General features: G+C 32.4%; 1 protein-coding gene across 1 annotated transcript; it reads left to right on the top strand.

Moving 5' to 3' along the window:
* The first annotated feature begins 1,113 nt into the window (after nt 1-1,113).
* LOC143206609 (uncharacterized) lies at nt 1,114-5,395 on the top strand. Its single transcript, XM_076419227.1, has 3 exons — nt 1,114-1,232; nt 1,301-1,411; nt 5,098-5,395. Exons 1-3 carry the CDS (start codon nt 1,178-1,180, stop codon nt 5,316-5,318), a joined length of 387 nt encoding a protein of 128 aa, XP_076275342.1. The 5' UTR covers nt 1,114-1,177; the 3' UTR covers nt 5,319-5,395.
* Nucleotides 5,396-20,429: the final 15,034 nt, after the last annotated feature.

Genomic DNA, 20,429 nt, shown 5'->3' with positions numbered 1-20,429 from the left:
TTGACTAGTATTTTTGAAAGTGACTGTGATTGAATAAGTCTTTTTGAATGTTGGTTTATGATTAAATGCTGACTATTACCAAGACAGGGTGATGAAAGAGGAAACCACTAAAGGTCAGTATACAATTAATCTACTTTAATTGTAAGGAATTGTATTATAGAGTGTGAAAGCTTTACTAGCATGTGTATTATTGTTCAGAATATACATGATAGTTATGTATGAGTAGAGAAATAACACTAACTGTTTGCAGATATGGCAAATGCACTAAGGAGAATGCAATGATTAAATGTATCAAGAAAGATGTATACAGATAGTGACAGGACAAACTAAAGAGAAGTATAGTAATATCATAATGACTTTAAAAGGATTGGATCGAAAGAAACAAGAACTAAGTGTAAAACATAAATATGCTCTCTAATGAAAGAAAAATACATTACTCAGATATACAATTGTTAATTAAGTGGATTAGGCCTTCGGAGGATACCACTACGTACAAAAACGCGTCTAGAACACTGCCGATACTAGTGTAGAAAAAATCTCAATGTATATATAATAAAATAACTCTAACCTATAAATTATTGTGGCTGTAAAACTAATTGTAGTTTTAAGATCTTCGATAATAAATTCATTTGATGAACTATAATGTTAAAATAAATTATATTTAATAGAATATTTTATTTTATTTGTATTAAAGTTTTGTTATATGTCAGCCTAAATGTACTAAAACTCAAGAATAGCTGCGGTAACATTGCGACGTTTCCCGTGTCACTGCTATTTTGAATGAATTATATGTCTATTTTATGTACTCAATAATACTAAATGAAAAAAATATATTTTATGTAGCAAAATTTCAAATGTCACATTTAACAGGTTAATAGTTTTTTTTACAATATACATACCAATATATAATATTAAATAATGAGGGTATAAGTATTTTAGAGGATAATGTCGTATTTTTCTTATCAAATGACAAAACTTATTGATAAGCTTAGTATTGGTATAAAAATAAATATATTAAATCAATTTTTTAAAATAATTTAAATAAATTTGCATTTATTAATATTCTATGTCAGTGTTTGGGTAGAAATATATTTATTTGCGTTAATATTTATCTTTTAATTGATAATAGATTTTATTTTATTGTTCACTGGTTAGTCGCTTTTCAACTTTCTTCAAAATGATTGCAAAATTATTTTATATAATAATAATAATATCGGATTTTATTTCTAATGGTAAGCAGATACCGTATTAGGTTATTAAGTAATTACTTCTAATGGCCTGGTTGCTGCTATATTTTTAGGCAGTACGTACATGTGTTATGAATGCAATGATTATTCGGATGGATGTTATTTTGTTTGGTTAATGACTACAAAAGAATGTACAACATCATGTTACATTGCTCATTATACAGGTAAGCGTACTATTTTCTTTTTTGGTTCTATAAATGATTAAATATAAGTCTTAATACTTTTAATTTTGATGCAGTCAGAAAATGTTATGAGACTTATATATTACGAATCACTTATAATTCGGGACGGGACGGTCATGACTTTGGAACTGGTCTTTTAAACTTTTTTAAACAGCCTCGGTACAAATTACATTGCCCTCTCCTAATTGTTCTTCTTTTTCTCTACATTGGATGTTGTATCAACATAAATCATATATTTAACATTATATTCTATCTAAGTATCTCTTTAAATGCTGAAGCTGCTACTTTCTTTCTTAATGTCGTGATAAATATATCTCCCACTAGAATTAAACTATTAACAAAAATCGTAAAAGGTAGTATTTGCCTTATTTCAATATACACCGAAAGAAGTTTCTCATCAAATTACTGTGTGAAATCTTTTAGCAACGCAGTGAAACATTATTCGTACAAATTGCTACTTCACATAAAAGGCACATGAATTTCGCAAAAGCTTCTGATGGAAATTACAACAAGCAGCTCCAAAAAGACGTGCATCTAGGTCATTCAGTGCTATCTGAAAAATTAGACTTCAGTACTGTGCGGTCGAATTAGAACGCAACATATTGCGAATTTACTCGTTTCGCATGCTTCACTTTCCAGCATCAGTTTAATTCTGGTCTGTCATTCACAAAGATGTGGCCGCAAAGTATATAAAATTGATCTATATGTTGTGGTTATCAGAGTAAGAATCAAATAACTGTACTGATTAGTCGAAAGATACCCACAACTTAACCTAATAACAAAGAGATTGATTTATCGGTCTGTTGTAAAGCCTATTTACACTTATGAGATTGAAATATGGGGTTACGTTAAAACAGAGCTGTCCAAGCCATAGCCCGCTAGCCGCAAATTATTATCTCTTCTGGCAACAAGTTCTTTTTATCTCTTTTGAGACGCGGAAGTTAACGCACGGTTTACATTCAATGACAAATAGGAATTAGACTATATTTTATCACTAACGATAACAATAAAATTCAGTGTTGGATTTGTATGTAAGTTTTGTCTGTAAGTAAAGAATATGATGTTAAACGACGCTATACTTCTTTACATAAAGAATAGCATAAAAACATGCTGGTAAAGCAAGAAAAGTTATGATAGTTGAGTACAAAAAAAAACTAACACAGCGAACAGTTATGTTTTCTGAAGTAGGAACAGAGAATGAACAATTTGGCTGCCTCATATGAAGTTTCATTAGCCAGAGCTAGAATGGCGCGATGACTAGATGACATGGGTGTGAAAAGGGAAATATAATCAGTCACTCACGAGAAAGATATGTGATCGTTTCTTAGATTGCGATTACTATTCAATGTTTGGATGAAAGTACTGACCAGATCGATATTAATCAATTAATAATTTTTATACTTTCCATTTTGAAAGATTTTACAATCACGGAGGAGATGCTGGATTTTGTAAATGTTCTTGTATTGTGTTTGATGGGGCAAAGGCCATGACAGGATTGGCGGGACTTTTAAAACAATATGACATTCATTACCCGTTATTCAACCAAGAAGCTTTATATGGAAAATCTTTGCGACAAATGAATGCTGTGAAAGTTGTTAAGATAACTAATTTGATTAGAGGAAACAGGGCACTGACGTATAGAAAATGTAGAGACTTTTAAGTAAAATTGATACACAGTGCTTGCAGCGCTTTTCGCTTTAAGAAAAAAAATACCTTTATTTCTAAAAAATGAAATAGAAGTTCCTTGAATTTTTAACTGATATGACGCAACACTTGAATGAATTGAATTTAAAGTTGCAAGACAAAAAAACATAATATAGCCAACTTGTACGGTCATTCGAATAGATTTAAAGGCACACTGATATTGTTCAAACCGTCTCTAAAATAAAATGATGTTGTAACTTAACTATTGTATAATAATTAGAGATGGATATTTTGAATTATGTAATTTTTAAGACCACCAGAAATACATGGACGAAATAATCGTGGAACTTGAGCACCGATTCGCAAATTAAAAAAAAATTGAGGATGATATAGCACTTTTTATCCAATAATAGTGGCAGTTGAAGTGTGAAAATTGATTATCAAGTACCTTTTATATGGGCCCCCTTTTATATGAGATTTTTTTTAAATATATATGTTAAAGTCTCCTCTTACCAATTATGTGTTTATCTGGACTTGACCTACAGTTTAACGTGGACTCCGAACCACGGTCCTCAGCATTAAGCCCAGCAACTGGCGAGTGACCAACTTTAGAAATCATCCCAGAAGACATCCGGTCTTACCCAGCCTGGTTACTGGCGTGATTCTAATCATTTTCCTTGTCGGATTTTATACTCTTGCCTACGACAATCACAAACATAAATTTACGACCATGCCCCAGCAGGATTCGAATCCGCGGCTATCGCAACAGTAGCAGGACCGTCCTATCGCCTTTACTACTACGCCACCAAGCCGGCTAATTAATTTTTTTAAACTCCTTGTTGAACGTTTCCCGAAACTGACGAATTTTGGCCTAAAAATGAGTTCAACGATGGGCAATACCTATATTTATGAAACTATATTTGTGCATATTCAACAGTGAAGTTTGTAAAATCGTAATACAGGTCTTCATGGACAGATATATCACTTAAGCCTACACTGCATTTAGCAACTACCAGTAGTGCCGTTGAGGTTGAGAGAATTTTAAAATATAAGTTAATGAGAAAGGAATACAATAATTAAATAATGATATTTTACCTGCATTTTAGTTTTACAAATATTTTGCTGCATCCCCCCCCCCCCAATGAATTTAGTCATTTTTGTTGGCACTAGATCCTATCTTGTTTGGAGAGCCCTGCACTAAAACAGAAATACAACGATAAGTAGACAACACGTAGGAAATAAGAAGATTGAAGTGAATCAAACCACATGAACTTATATAGTGTACCAAATGTCCACTTACGTGCATACCAACAAATGGTTTATAGTCTGATGACGATATTATTCATGGCTGATAATAGTTGTACTGATGAAACATCTTTTGGAGTTCTTAGTCCATAGTTTGCTTCACTGTGGTATTACTTGTAGTACAAGAATTGGTGGTCTGCATTTGATATAAATAACAGCGTTCTTAATGATAAATGTGTCGCTGTATCTGCAATTGTTTAAGATGTTGTTAACTTATTTCTGATACTATTATATCTCTTAAAACCAGTTGTGTTATTTAACGGCTTCAAACTCTCACTTAATTTTAACGAACGGACACTGTCATTTATTTTATACAATTATAAAAAACCTTTATAACCCCCAGCGAGATTGGATCCTAGTACGTTATTATAGGGGAGATGAATTTTTAGCCCGCAAGGTTTTATTCCTATATTTTGTGTCATTGATAGACGTCTATACCTGATTGCTTGTTTTGGGCATTTTTCGTTTTAATGGAATATATTTATTTGTAAGGCATAGCATACAAAAATATTAGCCTAAAAATTCTTCCTTCGTATAAGTTTTAACCGTTCCAAATTTCAATCCTATAGATTCTCTCGTTTTCTTCAAATATGGAGGCAAAATTTTCACTGATTAATATATAGATAAATATTTTATTGGAAAAGACAAAATACATTTAACTCATTTAACATTATTGGAATACATATCTTTGAAATGTTTACATATATTTTACGTTTTAGCTGTAGATGGCATGGCTTATACCAAAAGAGGATGCACAAAGCAACCTGATTTTACAGACATCATTTCACATATTGGAAAACCGGCATGCGACGCAGAAGAACATGAAGATGTTCAGGAATGCTATCTTTGTTCGGAAGATTTATGTAATCGATCAATTAAAATAGAACGGCCCTTATATTTGTTCATTCTCGCTTTTGTTAGTATGAGTTTGATAATATAAACCTTTAATTTAATTTTAATTATTTATTTGAAGTATTTTAATTCGTTATATTATTTGATATAAATTTGTAATAATTATATTGAGTATGTTAATTCTTTGTTACTCCTGTGGTTCTGTGTTAATATATATATATATATATATATATATAATCAACTTCGCGACGTTGCCATTTACAAGCAGTGAGGTAAAATCCCATGAATTATAGCGGCTACTTTAATAACAACATATAAAGATATTAGAAATGAATCTTCCATGAATTACCTGTGAACATATTTAGCGTTCATTTGCCACCAGAGGGCATGACTGGTAATATGAGAAGCCTGAATTTTAAAATATTTTAATAATAATAATAGAAGTAATAATAATAAAAATAAAAATACAGTAAAAGTTTAAAAATACGTTTTATTTAAGTATATGTAAAATTTATATTGGTAATAATATTTCCAATATATAAAAGGAGAATTCATAAAATTTTCTATGTTTAGTGACAATATATTATACAAACAATATATTAAGACATAGTATAAAAAACTGACACAAAAGAATTTATAGTTTTAAATATATAAAGTTTAATAAAATATTGAACATGGAGCATTTTTTATTATCTTAAATATAACTGAGCCAAATATAGTGTACAGCACAATATATATACATATTGAAGCCTATTTATTTTGAAATCCTTTTTTTAATCTTTTTTTTATATTTATTAAGCCGTGTTATATTTAGATGTTGCAATAAATATTTTTCATTTTTGCCTTTTGCTATTCTGTTCACTTTTCTCATCCACCAAAGCAAACAACACCTAACCATTTTCTTCCAATCACATCTCGTTGAGAATGCTCAACACAGTTGATGACGTTGAAAAATACAGACATTCGGTGACATAAAACATTGGATAAACTGCTAGTTAAGTTAAGTTTTGTGCATAATCTCTGTATTAAATAAAACAGTCGTGATATTGCCTCGTTTATCAACAAAGTAATAAAAGTCCATTGCCAGGCTTCAATAACTTCACTGTTCAATACAATAAGGTTTCCTGATATATTTGGATCAATTTCTTCCTTTTCCAGTGTAACAGTTAAAATAAAGGCATGTTATATTTTTAAAATCAATTACATATAGTTAACATTATAAAAGGCTTGCAATTTAAATAACAACTGGGAACCGCGGCCCTATTAAGCAATGTCCTTTCAGATTTCGGTTTGTAAGTCAGCCTGTGTAAAGTGCACTCTACAAACCTTTTTGCTGTTATTTAAGACCTCAGAAGATATTCCCGTTAGTTTTTCATTCTCTATTGCTGAAATTTCTATATTCTGACTATATATAAAGCAAGATCCCTAGGAAAGTAGTACACTCCATTTGAAACAGTACTACATCCTGGAATGCAACTCCTACTATGAGGTGTGTTCAGATATAAAGAAATCATTTTATCTAAAAGAACCGTAAAAATAGTTAACAAAATAGGAATATTTAACACGCGTTTATAAGTTTATTAAGCTTGGTTTGTCAGTCACGTTGAAAACTGCATCCAATTCGAAAGAAACGCTTTCAACGAAAGCTTTCTATTAGGAAGTATATCATTACCAAAAAATCCAAAATATATAGTAACTTCTTCCAAAATCCTAGAGACAATTTGACAGTATATTGTTACATACTGAAATTCCTCTAGAAAAATGCGAAACAGTCGAACAATTTGAGGTAACTAAAAATGCACTGAGTCCAATGACGAACACCACACACCAATGAAGAATCAACACTAAAGGCTGTAGGTAAAAAGGTTAAAAATAAGTTAATTTGTGAATTCCAGGATATATAATATAATCTTTAAATATACGAATAATTTATAAAATTATACCTCTAGTTTCTTATTGTAAAGTTTATATATTGATAAATAATTTCATATTGTTTTCTTTTCGAAATTATTTTTAAATGAAATATATTATAGAAAATGAAAAATATACCAAAAAATTTAAACTTGAATCTCGACAGAAATATTAGTTTAATTTGTCAATTCAAATAACAGATCAATTGAAAAATCCTCGGCCTGATACATAGATGGCGCTAGTAGAATTAAATCCTGTGTGTTTGTTTCAATGTTTTTTAGTTAACCCTGATCCTCAAAAGACGCGTGAATAAATTGGTTTGATGCCGAGTTTCCGGACACTGCCCCAGGAAAAACAACCATCAAGGATTGGTATGCTAAGTTTAGACATTGCGAAATGAGCACTGAAGACGGTGAACGCTGTGGACAATAAGGATTGTTACCGACGAAAATATTTAAAAAATCTACAAAATGATTTTGAATGACCGTAAATTGAAATTGAATGAAACAGCAGACCCTCTAAAGATATCAACTGAACGTGTATATCATATCATTCACGAATATTTGGGTATGAGAAAGCTCTGCGTAAAGTGGATGCCGCGCGAGCTCACTTTTGACCAAAAACAACGAGTTGATGATTCGGAGCAGTGTTTGAAAATGATCAAGCGTAATAAACCCGAGTTTATGCGTTGATATGTGACAATGGATGAAACATGGCTCCATCATTTCACCGCAAAATGTAATCGAGAGTCATCCAAGTGGACTGCACAGGATGAACCCGCTCCAAAACGTCGGCTGACAAGGTTATGGCGTCTGTATTTTGGGATGCGCATGAAATAATTTTCATTGACTACCTTGTGTAGTTCGGTTCTAACCTTCGTGAGGTGAAGACGAATTTTCAATACGCCCCAAGCTCTAGAAAGATACCTTTATTAAAAAAAAACAGTATTTTATTATGGTTATTTAAATGAGCGTTAAAAATGCATAACAGATGCGGCTATCCATCTCTCAGCGGACCTAAAGTGTAGTGAATAGGTGTTTACGTGACCAAAAAAAAATGCATTTAATTTTTATTAGAGTTTTAAAATAATTTTTCCTTATTTTATAACAGTCCTTTTGAAAGTCATTTATAGTATTTTTGGTCAAAAACTAGCGCAAAAAATAATACTTGAGTGAAAAATGAAGTGCGTGAAATAAACAATGTATTTATTTTATTTTTTTTAACTTTGGAAGTAAATAAAATAAAATATTAACAATCTAAAAATGGCAAACCATAACGATTCAACCAAATCATTTGCACACTATGATATAAGATTAGAATAATCAGCAATAACGTAAACCCCACAAACAGAATGGACTACAGTCATTAACAAAAAACGATTGAGAAGGCCAGATGAAGAAATCGCGAGGAAACAAACCAGAATCAGTAACTATTGGTTGCAGAAACCAATAGAGACAAAAGACAGCTTTAGCAACCTGTCGGAAGAAATTGAAGAGAATATACAACCAAGCCCTGAAAAAGTTGTTCCACCACCAATAACAGTCTATAAGATAGGAGTAATAAAACACATCAATGATCTATTGAAAACCATTACTTCGAACTACACAATTAAAACAGTGAGCTATGAAACAATAAAAATTCAATTGTTCGAAGCGGATCATTTTAAAGCTCTAGTAAAAGAATTAGATGAAAGAAACGCCCAATACCATACATTCAGGCCAAAATCAGAGAGAACATTTAAATTCGTGTTAAAAGGATTAAATCACGGGACGGACTTTAACACCATCAAGGTAGCACTAGCTTAAAAAGACCACGGGGTCGTAAATGTTCACAATATACGAGATCGCACGACAAAAAAACTTCTGCCTATGTTCTATATTGATGTAAAACCTAATGGAAATAATAAGGCGGTGTATGAGATCACCAAATTGGAAAATAATATTATTAAATGCGAACCACCACATATAAAAAGAATTATACCACAAGGCGCGAGGTGTCAAGCGCACGGGCACACAAAGACTTACTGTCGCAAATCATATAGATGCGTAAAATGTGCAGGAGAACACAAAACAGGAGATTGTACTCGTAAAGTTTGTGATAAAAAACTGAAATATGCTAACTGTAATGGAAATCATCCAACGAACTACAATGGTTGAGCAGTTCACAAGCAACTACAGCAGAAACTCTATCCTGCCTTAAAAGAAAAAAGGCATCAACCGCAACAAAAACAACCCACACCTACCAGTGTACTCACTAGACCAAGTCAACCAGACATAACTTATTCCCAAATGGTTGAAAATGGTTTAGCACAAAATCGAGAAATCACATCACAACCTACTGAAACTAGCAGCAACATTTTTAGATTAGAAAACATGATGACCAAACTAATGGATCAAATGAGTACGATGCTCGGTCTACTCACAACCATCGTCAGCAAACTTGCCTAATGCCTGAAACCAATAGCTACAAAATCGCCGTCTGGAATGCCAATGGGCTCCAACAACACGCCAGGGAACTAAAAATGTTCGTAATTGAACAAAATATTGACGTTATGATGATTTCCGAAACACATTTTACGGAGAAACATTATTTGAAAATTCCCAAATATAAATTTTATCATACAAATCACCCTGATGATAAAGCACATGGAGGTACCGCAATAATTATTCAAAATGATATAAAACATCTCGAAAAAGAAAAATTCCGCAAAGACGACCTGCAAGCCACCAGTATAACCATATAGGAAGTCCATGGACCACTACCAATGTCTGCGATTTATTGCCCACCCAAACATAACAACAAGGCAGAACACTTTCAAGAATTCTTAAGTACCCTAGGTAATAGATTTATAGCCGGAGAAGATTACAATGCAAAACATTTAATGTGGGGTTCAAGAATAATAACGTCAAAAGGTAGAGAACTACTAAAAGCAATAAACACATATAATTTACAACATATCTCTACTGGTGAACCAACATATTGGCCTTCAGATATAAATAAAAAGCCAGATATTATAGATTTCTGTATTAAAAAAATATTGATACAAAAAAGTGTTTATACAGAATCATATTTTGACCTGTCCTCTGATCATTCACCGATAATAGTAACACTTTTTTCAAAAATTACCAATGTACAATAATAAAACTAACTGGTGCTCATTTAGAGAAAACTTAGATCGAAACACCTCACTAAACTTACCGCTACAAATTGAAATTGACATAGAAATGGCAGCAATAAACATTACAAAAAATATACAGGAGGCAGCATATTCCGCGACTCCTAACAATGAAATATTTTCAAGAAAAAATACACATATACTATATGCAATACAGAAAAAGATAGCAGAAAAAAGAAAGTTACGACGGAATTGGCAACAGCAAAGGACTGAAGAGAATAAAAGAAAATTTAATAGGGTAATAAAAGAGCTGAAAGAACTAATTCAAAATGAACAAAACCAAGGCATTCAAGATTACCTAGAGAATTTAACACCAACTGAGGCTACAGACTATTCGTTGTGGAAAGCAACAAGAAAGCTTAAGAGACCCCAGCAGCATAACCCACCTATTAAAACAAGGGAAAATAATTGGGCTAGAAGCAATAAAGAGAAGGCCGACATTTTCACAAAATAATGTTTAAAAAATGTTTTTAAACCTTTCCAGTCTCAGCTACATAAAGATGACGAAAATAAAATTACTAGCTTTCTGGATTCGCCATTTCAAATGGACTTACCGCACGAAAAATTAACGGTCAAAAACAAGCAATAATGAGAAAATTAATATTAAAAAAGCTCCTGGTTATGGCTTAATTACTGGTAAAATTTTAAGAGAACTATCAGAGAAGGGTATGAAACTATTAACATTTATATTTAATGCTATGCTACGAATTAATTACTTCCCTCGCATCTGAAAAGTAGCTAAAATACTAGTGATTCTTAAACCATGAAAAATACCAGAAGATGTGACCTCCTACCGGTCTATAAGTTTATTGCCGATAATCTCGAAAGTTTTCGAGAAACTATACATCAAGAAGCTAAACTATATAGTAGAAGAAAGAAAAAATCCAGAACATCAGTTTGGGTTTCGCAATAAGCATGGGACTATAGAACAAGTGCACAGACTTGTAAACAAAATAAACGCTGACCTAAAGGCCAAAATTTATTGTTCTGCTGCTTTTCTAGATATATCTCAGGCTTTTGACAAAGTATGGCACACGGGCTTGCAGGTTAAACTAAAGAAACTTCTCCCTCATCCGGACTATCAGCTACTAAAATCGTATCTCGCTGATAGAAATTTTATTGTAAATCAAGGCGATGAACATACCGAATTAAATCCCATATATTCAGGAGTTCAGCAAGGTAGTGTATACGACCTGTATACGGCCGATATGCCCAACACACAAAAATAACTACTGTGGCAACATATGCAGACGACACAGCAATCTTAGTATCCCATGAAGATCCAGCATCAATAAACCTACAAACCTAACTGGAGCAAATACAATTATGGTTGAAGACATGGCACATTAAAGCCAATGAGACAAAATCCACGCATATAACGTTTACCCTGCGTAGAAGAACATGTCCACCAGTGAATATCAATCATCGTCAACTCCCCCAAGCAGAGCATGTTAAATATCTTGGTACGCACTTAGATCGACGCCTAAGCTTGAAGAAGCACATACTCTCTAAACGAAAACAACTTGGACTCAAATTATATCAAATGTATTGGCTCATCGGGCGCAAATCCAAGTTATCATTAGATAACAAGGTGATGCTGTACGAGTCTATACTCAAGCCCATTTGGTCATATGGAATCCAACTATGGGGTACGGCTAGCAAATCTAATATATCCATCATTCAACGGTTCCAAAATAAAGTGTTGCGTGCCAATGTTGATGCTCCGTACTATATTTCAAATAAAGTGATACAACGCGATATTCCTCTAGAATCTATAACGAGTGTAATTCAACGTCTTTGTGTGAAGTACTTCGAAAGAGTGTCAGTACATCCAAATGTACTCGCTAGTCAGCTAAATATGCGAAATGATAGTGAAGTGCGTAGACTAAAACGTTTAACACCACCTGATCTGATTACTGGACATATGTAAACTTTAGAATAAGACTAATTAATTAAGATAATATTTTATACAGAAGAACGCTTAATGAAGTGATTTTCTGCATGCCATGTAAATATAATATGTCTATATTATATTATTATATTATATTATTATTATATTATTATAAGAACTGACTGACTGACCGTTTGAAGGACGAAATCGCCGAAAACGGCCGCATTTGAAGAAATAGAATGTCCTACTTCAACAATAAAATACACCATGTCGCAAGTCAGTGGAAACGATGGCAAAAATCCATGAATTGGGCTTGGAATTGCTTCATCATCCACCATATTCTCCAGATCTGGCTCCCAGCGAATATTTCCTGTTCTCAGATCTCAAAAGAATGCTCGCTGGGAAGAAATTTTCGTCGAATGAAGAGGTGATCGCCGAAACCGTGGCCTATTTTGAAGCAAAGGACAAATCGTACTATAAAAGTGGTATCGAAAAGTTGGAGGGTCGCTATAATCAGTGTATCATCCTTGAAGGGAATTATGTTGAATAAAAAAAAACTAATTTTGCCAAAAAAATATGTTTTACTATGGTAGGCCGGGGACTTTTCAATTGATCTGTGATAACTATAATTTTCAACTACTGGCAACGTCTTAAAATTGAAGCTTTATGGGCATGCAGGGATTCTCCAGAACTAGCCTCTTGTTTTTTTTACCTTTACCTAGAGCTTATCTGAGGTAGCTGTGAACATACGTCATCGACATATTTAATTTATTTCCTGTCCCAATTTATAAATTCGTTTTGAAATCAGACAATATTTTCCTTTTCATTATATTCTAGTTAAAAAAAAGATACAATGCTGTGTGATACGTTCGAACACGTAAACGAATGAGACTGTAAAAGGCTGTCGCTGCTTAATATATCATATTACTTTAATTGAAAACGCGCTTTAGTTAAAGTTATTTCGAGCAGGAATGAGATATTGGAGGCTTCCGTTTGCCAATAAATTCCATTAGAGAGATAAATATTTATGATATTAAATGTTATAAGTTGCTGCAGCTTTATTGAAAATGACTTTTAGCGTGTTTCTGCTGTGCCGAATATTAGTGTGGGCCCAATGACTAAAATATCTAGCAAAATGAAGAAAAATATATTAAATTTACCCAAGAACACCTGTCTATATATGAAGTAAGTGACGATCAAGACCATCTTGATATTAGTTTTATTCGAGATAAAATATACGAAAAGTATGAAAACAGTGAGTACACAAACAATTTTTTTTGTTATAAACATAATTTAATAAAATTATTTCAGAACATTGTTAGACTGGAAAGTATACATAAAAAACTTAGGTATATGCACCTTTTTGAGGGACGTAAGATATTCCTGCATACACTGTTAGGGGACATATGATTTAAATGGTGTAAAGTTTTTAAATGATGAAAAATGTGCCAAAAAATTGTAACTTCAACCGCAAAAGAAATATTAGGTTAATTTGTGAATTCAGGATAATGTATTCTATTTATATCATATTCTTCAAATATACATATAATTTTAAACTACTGGCAACGTTGTAAACTCGAACCCTCGCATTCTTCTACACTTATTAGCTAGTTCGGTCCTGATCTTTACGGAAACAACAATTCGTGTTTTTTCCTTCCCGAAAACGAGTTTCTGTAAAAACCAAATTAAAATATATAGCCGGCTTGGTGGTAAAGGCGATGGGACGATTCCCCTACTGTTGCGATAGCCGCGGGATCGAATCCTGCTGGGGCATGGTCTTAAATTTATATTTGTAATTGTTTAATATTTGTGAATGCTCTAGGCAAGAGTGTAAAATCCGACAAGGAAAATGATCTCCCAGTCACGCCAGTAACCAGGCTGGGTAAGAGCGGATATTTTCTGGGATGATTTCTAAAGTTGCTCACTCGCCAATCGGTAGGCTTAATGCTGAGGACCGTGGTTCGAAGCCCACGTTAAACTTTACATAGTTGGTAAAAAGAGACTTTAAAATATAAAAAAAAATACATCTGTAATTTAGTACTGTCAACTTTGGTTAACTGTTTCAAAGAATTACTAGAAAAAGGCGTTTTCATATCTGCCGGCACGACACGTACAACGATGTTGGTAGACCCTCACGTAAAAAATCAATGGTAATTTTACGTTAAAAAAATGGAACCCGTTCACACTCGCCGATATATCGGTATAGTGTCGCTGACGGCAACGGTATGTCGGCGGGCAGCAATCGGTCCACTCGTGTCGGTGCCGACTTTTATTTTGTACAGAGAAATTTTTAAGGTTAAAAGAGGAAAATATCTAGCTTTAAATATGATTTTGTAACACTAAATGAATTAGTAGAATCAAAGTCTTGTATATGGGACAAGACTAATAAAAATAATTAAAACAAAATATTTAGAGACAAGAGCTGGTAAGAAATATTTGAATATTTAGTGGATGGATATGACCAATTATGCCAAGGGGAAAAGAAAAAGTTTTTTGCGCCACAAATATAGCAAATACAATTTGTTCCCATCATTCCCGTCATGACCCTACAAACGATATCGTGTCGGCAAGTGTGAAAGTACGTAATGATCTGTCGTATCGGTATCGTGCTGATAGATGTGAAAACGCCCAAACGGTCAACCGAAAGTGAGGTAAATACTTGCTTTCAAACAAAAAAACGTTCCACATTTTGAAAAGTGAAAAAAGTGAAAATTAGTGAAGAAATATTTAATACAATACAACATAATGGATTTAAATACATTAATGAAAGGAAACGAAATATTAAGGACAAATAACGAGCGTCTGAACCAACAACTGATGCAACTAACTAAGGATATAGCTGCTGTCCGTTTACAACTGCAAGGTGACACGCAAGATAAACCAAAAAAGCATACTAATTAAGCAGAAGATTACCATTCTGATGAAGATAACTAGCATTAAAGATAGGGAAACAATCTGATTCGACCGAAGTAAAAACCAAAAAAAAAGCAAGAAGATAAAATTCCTCTGGAAAAATAATAATATATCACAATGCATAAACTGTCACCAGTTTGGACATATTAAAAATTTCTGAAGTAGAGAACCAAGGTGTGTGAAATGTGCTGGTAAAGATCACATAACTCAGTGCAGAAAACAACGTAATAGCGTAGCAACATGCGTATTATGCAACGAAAAAATTCACCCTGTCAAGTATAAATGATGTGCAGTATATAAAAAAAAACTCCAGCCAAAGAAAATTACATCAGAACAGCTAAGTCAAATTGACAAAGCCCAAAACTTTGAAAAGCCATCTGCCGTTGAAAATATAAACACTCAAAAAACTGCAAGATCACCGAACAAACATATAAACGCTACCAAACCATCATATAAAAATAATAACAACAAAACCGCAGAAAGCTGCCAACCAGCCAACCATCGTCGACATGATGAAATTGGTCAAAGAATTTCAGACTGAAATGAGACAGAAATTCAGTCATTTAGAAGATAGGGTGGAAAAATTGGATAAATCTGGAATCCGGATCTAAAAATAGACAAAAATCAGAAATTCGTTCTTAAGAATTACAACATGGAACGCAAATCGTCTAAATCAAACAGTCCGGGAACTAGAATTATTCTTGAAAACAAATAACATAGATATAGCTCTCATATCGGAAACACATTTTTCTAAAAAAATACATTAAAATACGGCGTTATGATGCATACTGGACACTACACAACAGCAAACAGGCTCGAGGCGAAACAGCTTTAATAATTAAACAAAATATAGAACATTTCGAACAAGAAAATATTAAAAATGAAGACATGCAAGCCACGATAGTTAGTATTGAAAAAAAGATTGGGCCAAAATAAATATTGACTCAATATACTGTTCACTAAGACATAAAATGACACAACAACAATATAAAGATATATTTTCAAAATTAGATCCAAGGTTTATTATTGATGGAGACTTTAATGTTATACATAGAGCTTGGGGTTCACGAATAATAACACCTGGAAAAGGAAAAGGAAACCATTTACTCAAAGTCATTAGCCTTACAAATTGTAATTATCATTCAGGGTGCGAACCCTTATAAACCTTATACTTTCTGGCTCACAGACAGTAATAAAGTCCCAGACCTGCTGGATTTCTACATTTCAAAAGGCATCTCATTAAACAAATTAGTACAGAAAGCTTAGGCGAACTAACATGTGATCACACTCCAGTATTGTTAACAGTGGGCGCGACAATCCCAAGAAAAACAAAAAAACCTAATCTTACCAACAAATATACTGACTGCGACAATTTCAAATTAATACTGCAGGAACAAATCAGTTTAAACGTTAGACTCAAAAGTACAGATGATCTTAAACAGTAAACAAAAAATATAATTGAACAAATTCGGTCAGCTGCAAAAGATGCTACCCCAATAGCAAGAGAGAAATCAGAATATGAAGTAATTTACCCCATCGCAATTAGACAAATGATAAAAGAAAGGTGAAAAGCGAGAAGAGTACGACACAGAACCAGAAATGTTGCAGACAAAACAGACTTTTAATAGAATTAGTAGTCAGACGAATCAAAAGATCAAAGAATATAAACAGAATTGCTTTCAAAAATCTGTAAGTGATTTAAGCCCAAAAGCAGACAAAGATTATTCGCTATGAAAAGCAATTCGAAAATTTAAAAGACCAATTATTCGAGTACCGCCAACAATCGACGCAATGATGAAAAAGCTGAATTGTTCACACAATACTTAGCTAACATATTTCAACCCAATGATATAGAATATATAATGGATACATCTCCTGTTTATTAGCCCGATGTAGATCTAAATCTAATTTTTCCATTGGAACTTAGCACTGAAATTGATAACCTCATTTCTAAAAAGGCATCAGAAATAGATGACATTTCACCTGGTTTATTAAAAGAACTACCACGAAAAGTAATCACCGTGTTGACAAATATATTTAATGACTGGTTAAAACTGAAGCATGTTCTGGAATGCCTCAAAAAACCTGACAAACCTGCAGAACGAGTCGAACGTTACAGGCCTATTTCGCTGCTACATGGAATATAAAAATAATTTGAGAAAGTAATATTTAAACCTTTTAAACATTTTGTAATAATACCAGATTTCCTGTTTGGTTTTCGTAATCATCACTCAATAATCGATCATGTGCACAGTAATTGCAGCTATTGAAAAAGCGTTTCAGGAAAAGAAATACTACACTGCAATATTCCAAGATATCTCATAAGCTTTTGATCGGGTTTGGCATTTGAGATTAATCTATAAGATGTGAAAATTGTTACCACGTAACTAATGAGTTCCTAACAACAAATGAAACACTACTTGGAACCTTTGCTGACGACACAATTATTATGGTAAACGACAAATCTCTGCCTAGGGCGGTAGAAAAAGTACAAGTGGCAGTCAACAGTCTTCAAGTACAAGTGGCAGTCAACAGTCTTCAAAAGGACTAGAGATTGGACAATTCAACTTAAAAGCTCCAAATCTATTCATGTTAATTTTGCATTGCGGCGAAATAATAAAAACCTAATTATATCGCTCAATGAATGCCCAATTCCTCAAGCAGCTTCAACTAAATACCTCGGCATCCATTTTGACGTTAGATTAAATTGGAATCATCATATTAGACAAAAAGCAAAACACATTAGAACCAAAATAAAACAAATATACAGGTTAGTCTCAACCTCAGCAAGATACTCTCAACTTGATCTAAAATCAAAGAGATTGATGTATCAGTCAATCATAAAGCCAATTTGGACTTATGGGATTCAAATGTCATCCAACGCTGTCAAAACAAAAATCTTCGATTAATTACCCAAGCCTCTCCCTGCGTAATCAACGAAGAACTACACGATGACCTGGAAATCAAATTGATTTGAGAACTTATCCAAGATTTCGCCTTAAAATACTAAATCATACTAACGTGGAAGCATTACTAATGGTCAATGCGCAGGATATCAGAAGATTTAAACGAACCAAACCATACGAACTTATATAAAGTGTATACCTTTAGTGTAAACTATAGCTATAAATTCTTATAATTTTATAATTGAGGAATACATATTGATGTATTTTCTCGCACACGTCTTGCTTGTGAATTAAGCCAAGTACAAATGAAATTTATAATTAAAATTATACTAAGCATATCTAATAAAGATGTTACCAAAAAAACGTATTAGCTATTTGTTAAGTGCATGTGTGTATTTTGATCAGCGATATACATTGATGAAAACGCGTAAAACAAGCGTGCCCACTAGACAGCGCCTAAAGTAGATCGATGATGATACTAGATAGGAGAAACATTTTCTTTTCTGTGGATGTGCTATATACTCACTTTCTACTTTCTGCATTCAAATTACATAAAATACAAAAATAAATAGATATCTGAGAATTTTTATGTTATAACAAAGAATAATTATGTTTCATTATCCGTATAATATAATTTTATGTTGAAATGTACCGAAATGTTTACTCTTTTGATACTAAATATGATGTAAATTATATTACCTTCACTTATTCAGTGTAAAAACACATGTATTTTTTTAAAAAACTTATTTTTTATATGTACATTGTCATGACCTTAAGCATAATACAATAAATTTCGTCTAAAGACTAAACTAATAATATAATTATAATAATATAATTTAGTGACATATACACAAAATTAAATTATTATTACATTATTAGGGTTATTTATATAGCTTGGTGAAAGGAAGTTAAATGCAATGAAACAGTTATGGTTACGTTATATGACCGTTATTTATTGATGATATAAAAATATAGAAATAACAATTGTTAAAACCGATTTTGTAGAATTGATATGGTGAAAGTGTTTGGGCAATTAGAACACTAGATTCAAATGAGTCGCTCTCTATTTATTTTTACAAAGAACTCGGTTAAAGCCCCAACACAGAATGAATCAAAAAGGCGAAATCTTCTCAATCTTCTACCTGCCAGACGACACTAAAAGTCGATACGGTCCAAATTTAATTTGTTCACGCCGCACATGCGTACTTCTGAAATTATTTAAAATCCGTCAGAGGGCGAACGATTGACACCACCTGTTTGGAGTCGCGGTTTTTACGATAAGGTTATTGGCTGATAATTTTGATTAATAATAGAAAAATTAACATAATGAATAACTATGAATCCAATAATTTGATAGTTTTTCTTTATGAATTATGTATATAGGGATAATAATAAAATTTGGTAAGTTTTGATTAATAATTTAAGATTAAGTTACCCTCTACTTTGTTATTTTGTAGCTAGGAGTATAATATAAAAGGATATTTATTATTTGTAACATGTCCGAAGACTATTAGGAAAATATGTTCAAAAATATTAATACAACATTAACAAAATTAGGAATTAATAGTCAGCATGAAATAACAGCCATTCATATGAAAGTAAAGGAATGGAATACAGATGGAAAACAATATGCTGTCTTTTTCAAACAAGAAGTTGAATATTTACGGCAATATAAGTGATACTTATATTTATTCAGCTGTTAATATATTGGTATCTGTCCTAGGTGAAGGGCATGAAGGATATTAAAATAACAAGACTTTGCTGTAGGGTTTATGAATATTATAGTGGAAGAGAAATTAAAAACATACCCAAGAATAATATGTGTTGATGGAACTCCTATTCAACTGGCGCATAATACAAAATTGGAACATCCAAGCAAAAAAAAAATTAAAAATGTTGCTCTAAGAAATGAAAAAAAATTTAAGAAGCATAATAATGGAGACAGTAATAGGGAGTTAGTCAAGTTATATATGGTAAGATTTCATGAAACGAGTGAAGTGGAATTCATAAATGACTTAACGAGGTACATATAATTTTAGGGTAATATACTGTATATTCATGTTTTTGTAAGGTATTAAGAGATGAGGAGCAAATTCAAATGTGGGCGCACTGCTCTCCCAAAAATACAGGTGTAAATACCAATAAAGTCTCTCAATAATTTGTTGACTATATATCATTTGCAGAGAAAATGTATGATAACAGTGGAAAAGCTACTGGATATTTATTTATCCTTATATTTATATTTTTTAGAGTTTAAATAATAGTTGTGTTCATTAAGTTTTAATCATCACATTAAGAATAAAGCACAGGTTTCTTCAAATTAAATTCAAATTGCTTTTTTGTTTCTTTTTAATAGGTAGTTTTGAGTATATTTAATTTTGACAAAGTATTACTAATATTTAC

The sequence above is a fragment of the Rhynchophorus ferrugineus genome, unplaced genomic scaffold (genome assembly GCF_030347505.1).
Source record: "Rhynchophorus ferrugineus isolate W39M unplaced genomic scaffold, kcgeb_rfMv2 rfM1, whole genome shotgun sequence".
Classification (NCBI taxonomy): Eukaryota; Metazoa; Arthropoda; class Insecta; order Coleoptera; family Curculionidae; genus Rhynchophorus; species Rhynchophorus ferrugineus.
Note: the sequence above shows the minus strand (reverse complement) of the source record. Positions and strands in the feature narration are given on the sequence as shown.

What these genes read in the sequence shown, in the direction of transcription:
- LOC143206609 (XM_076419227.1), top strand. Translation starts at nt 1,178, where the DNA reads ATGATTGCAAAATTATTTTATATAATAATAATAATATCGGATTTTATT. An exon ending in ATCGGATTTTATTTCTAATG is followed by an intron (nt 1,233 to 1,300) that starts GTAAGCAGATAC and finishes CTATATTTTTAG; the next exon opens with GCAGTACGTACATGTGTTAT. An exon ending in TTACATTGCTCATTATACAG is followed by an intron (nt 1,412 to 5,097) that starts GTAAGCGTACTA and finishes TTTACGTTTTAG; the next exon opens with CTGTAGATGGCATGGCTTAT.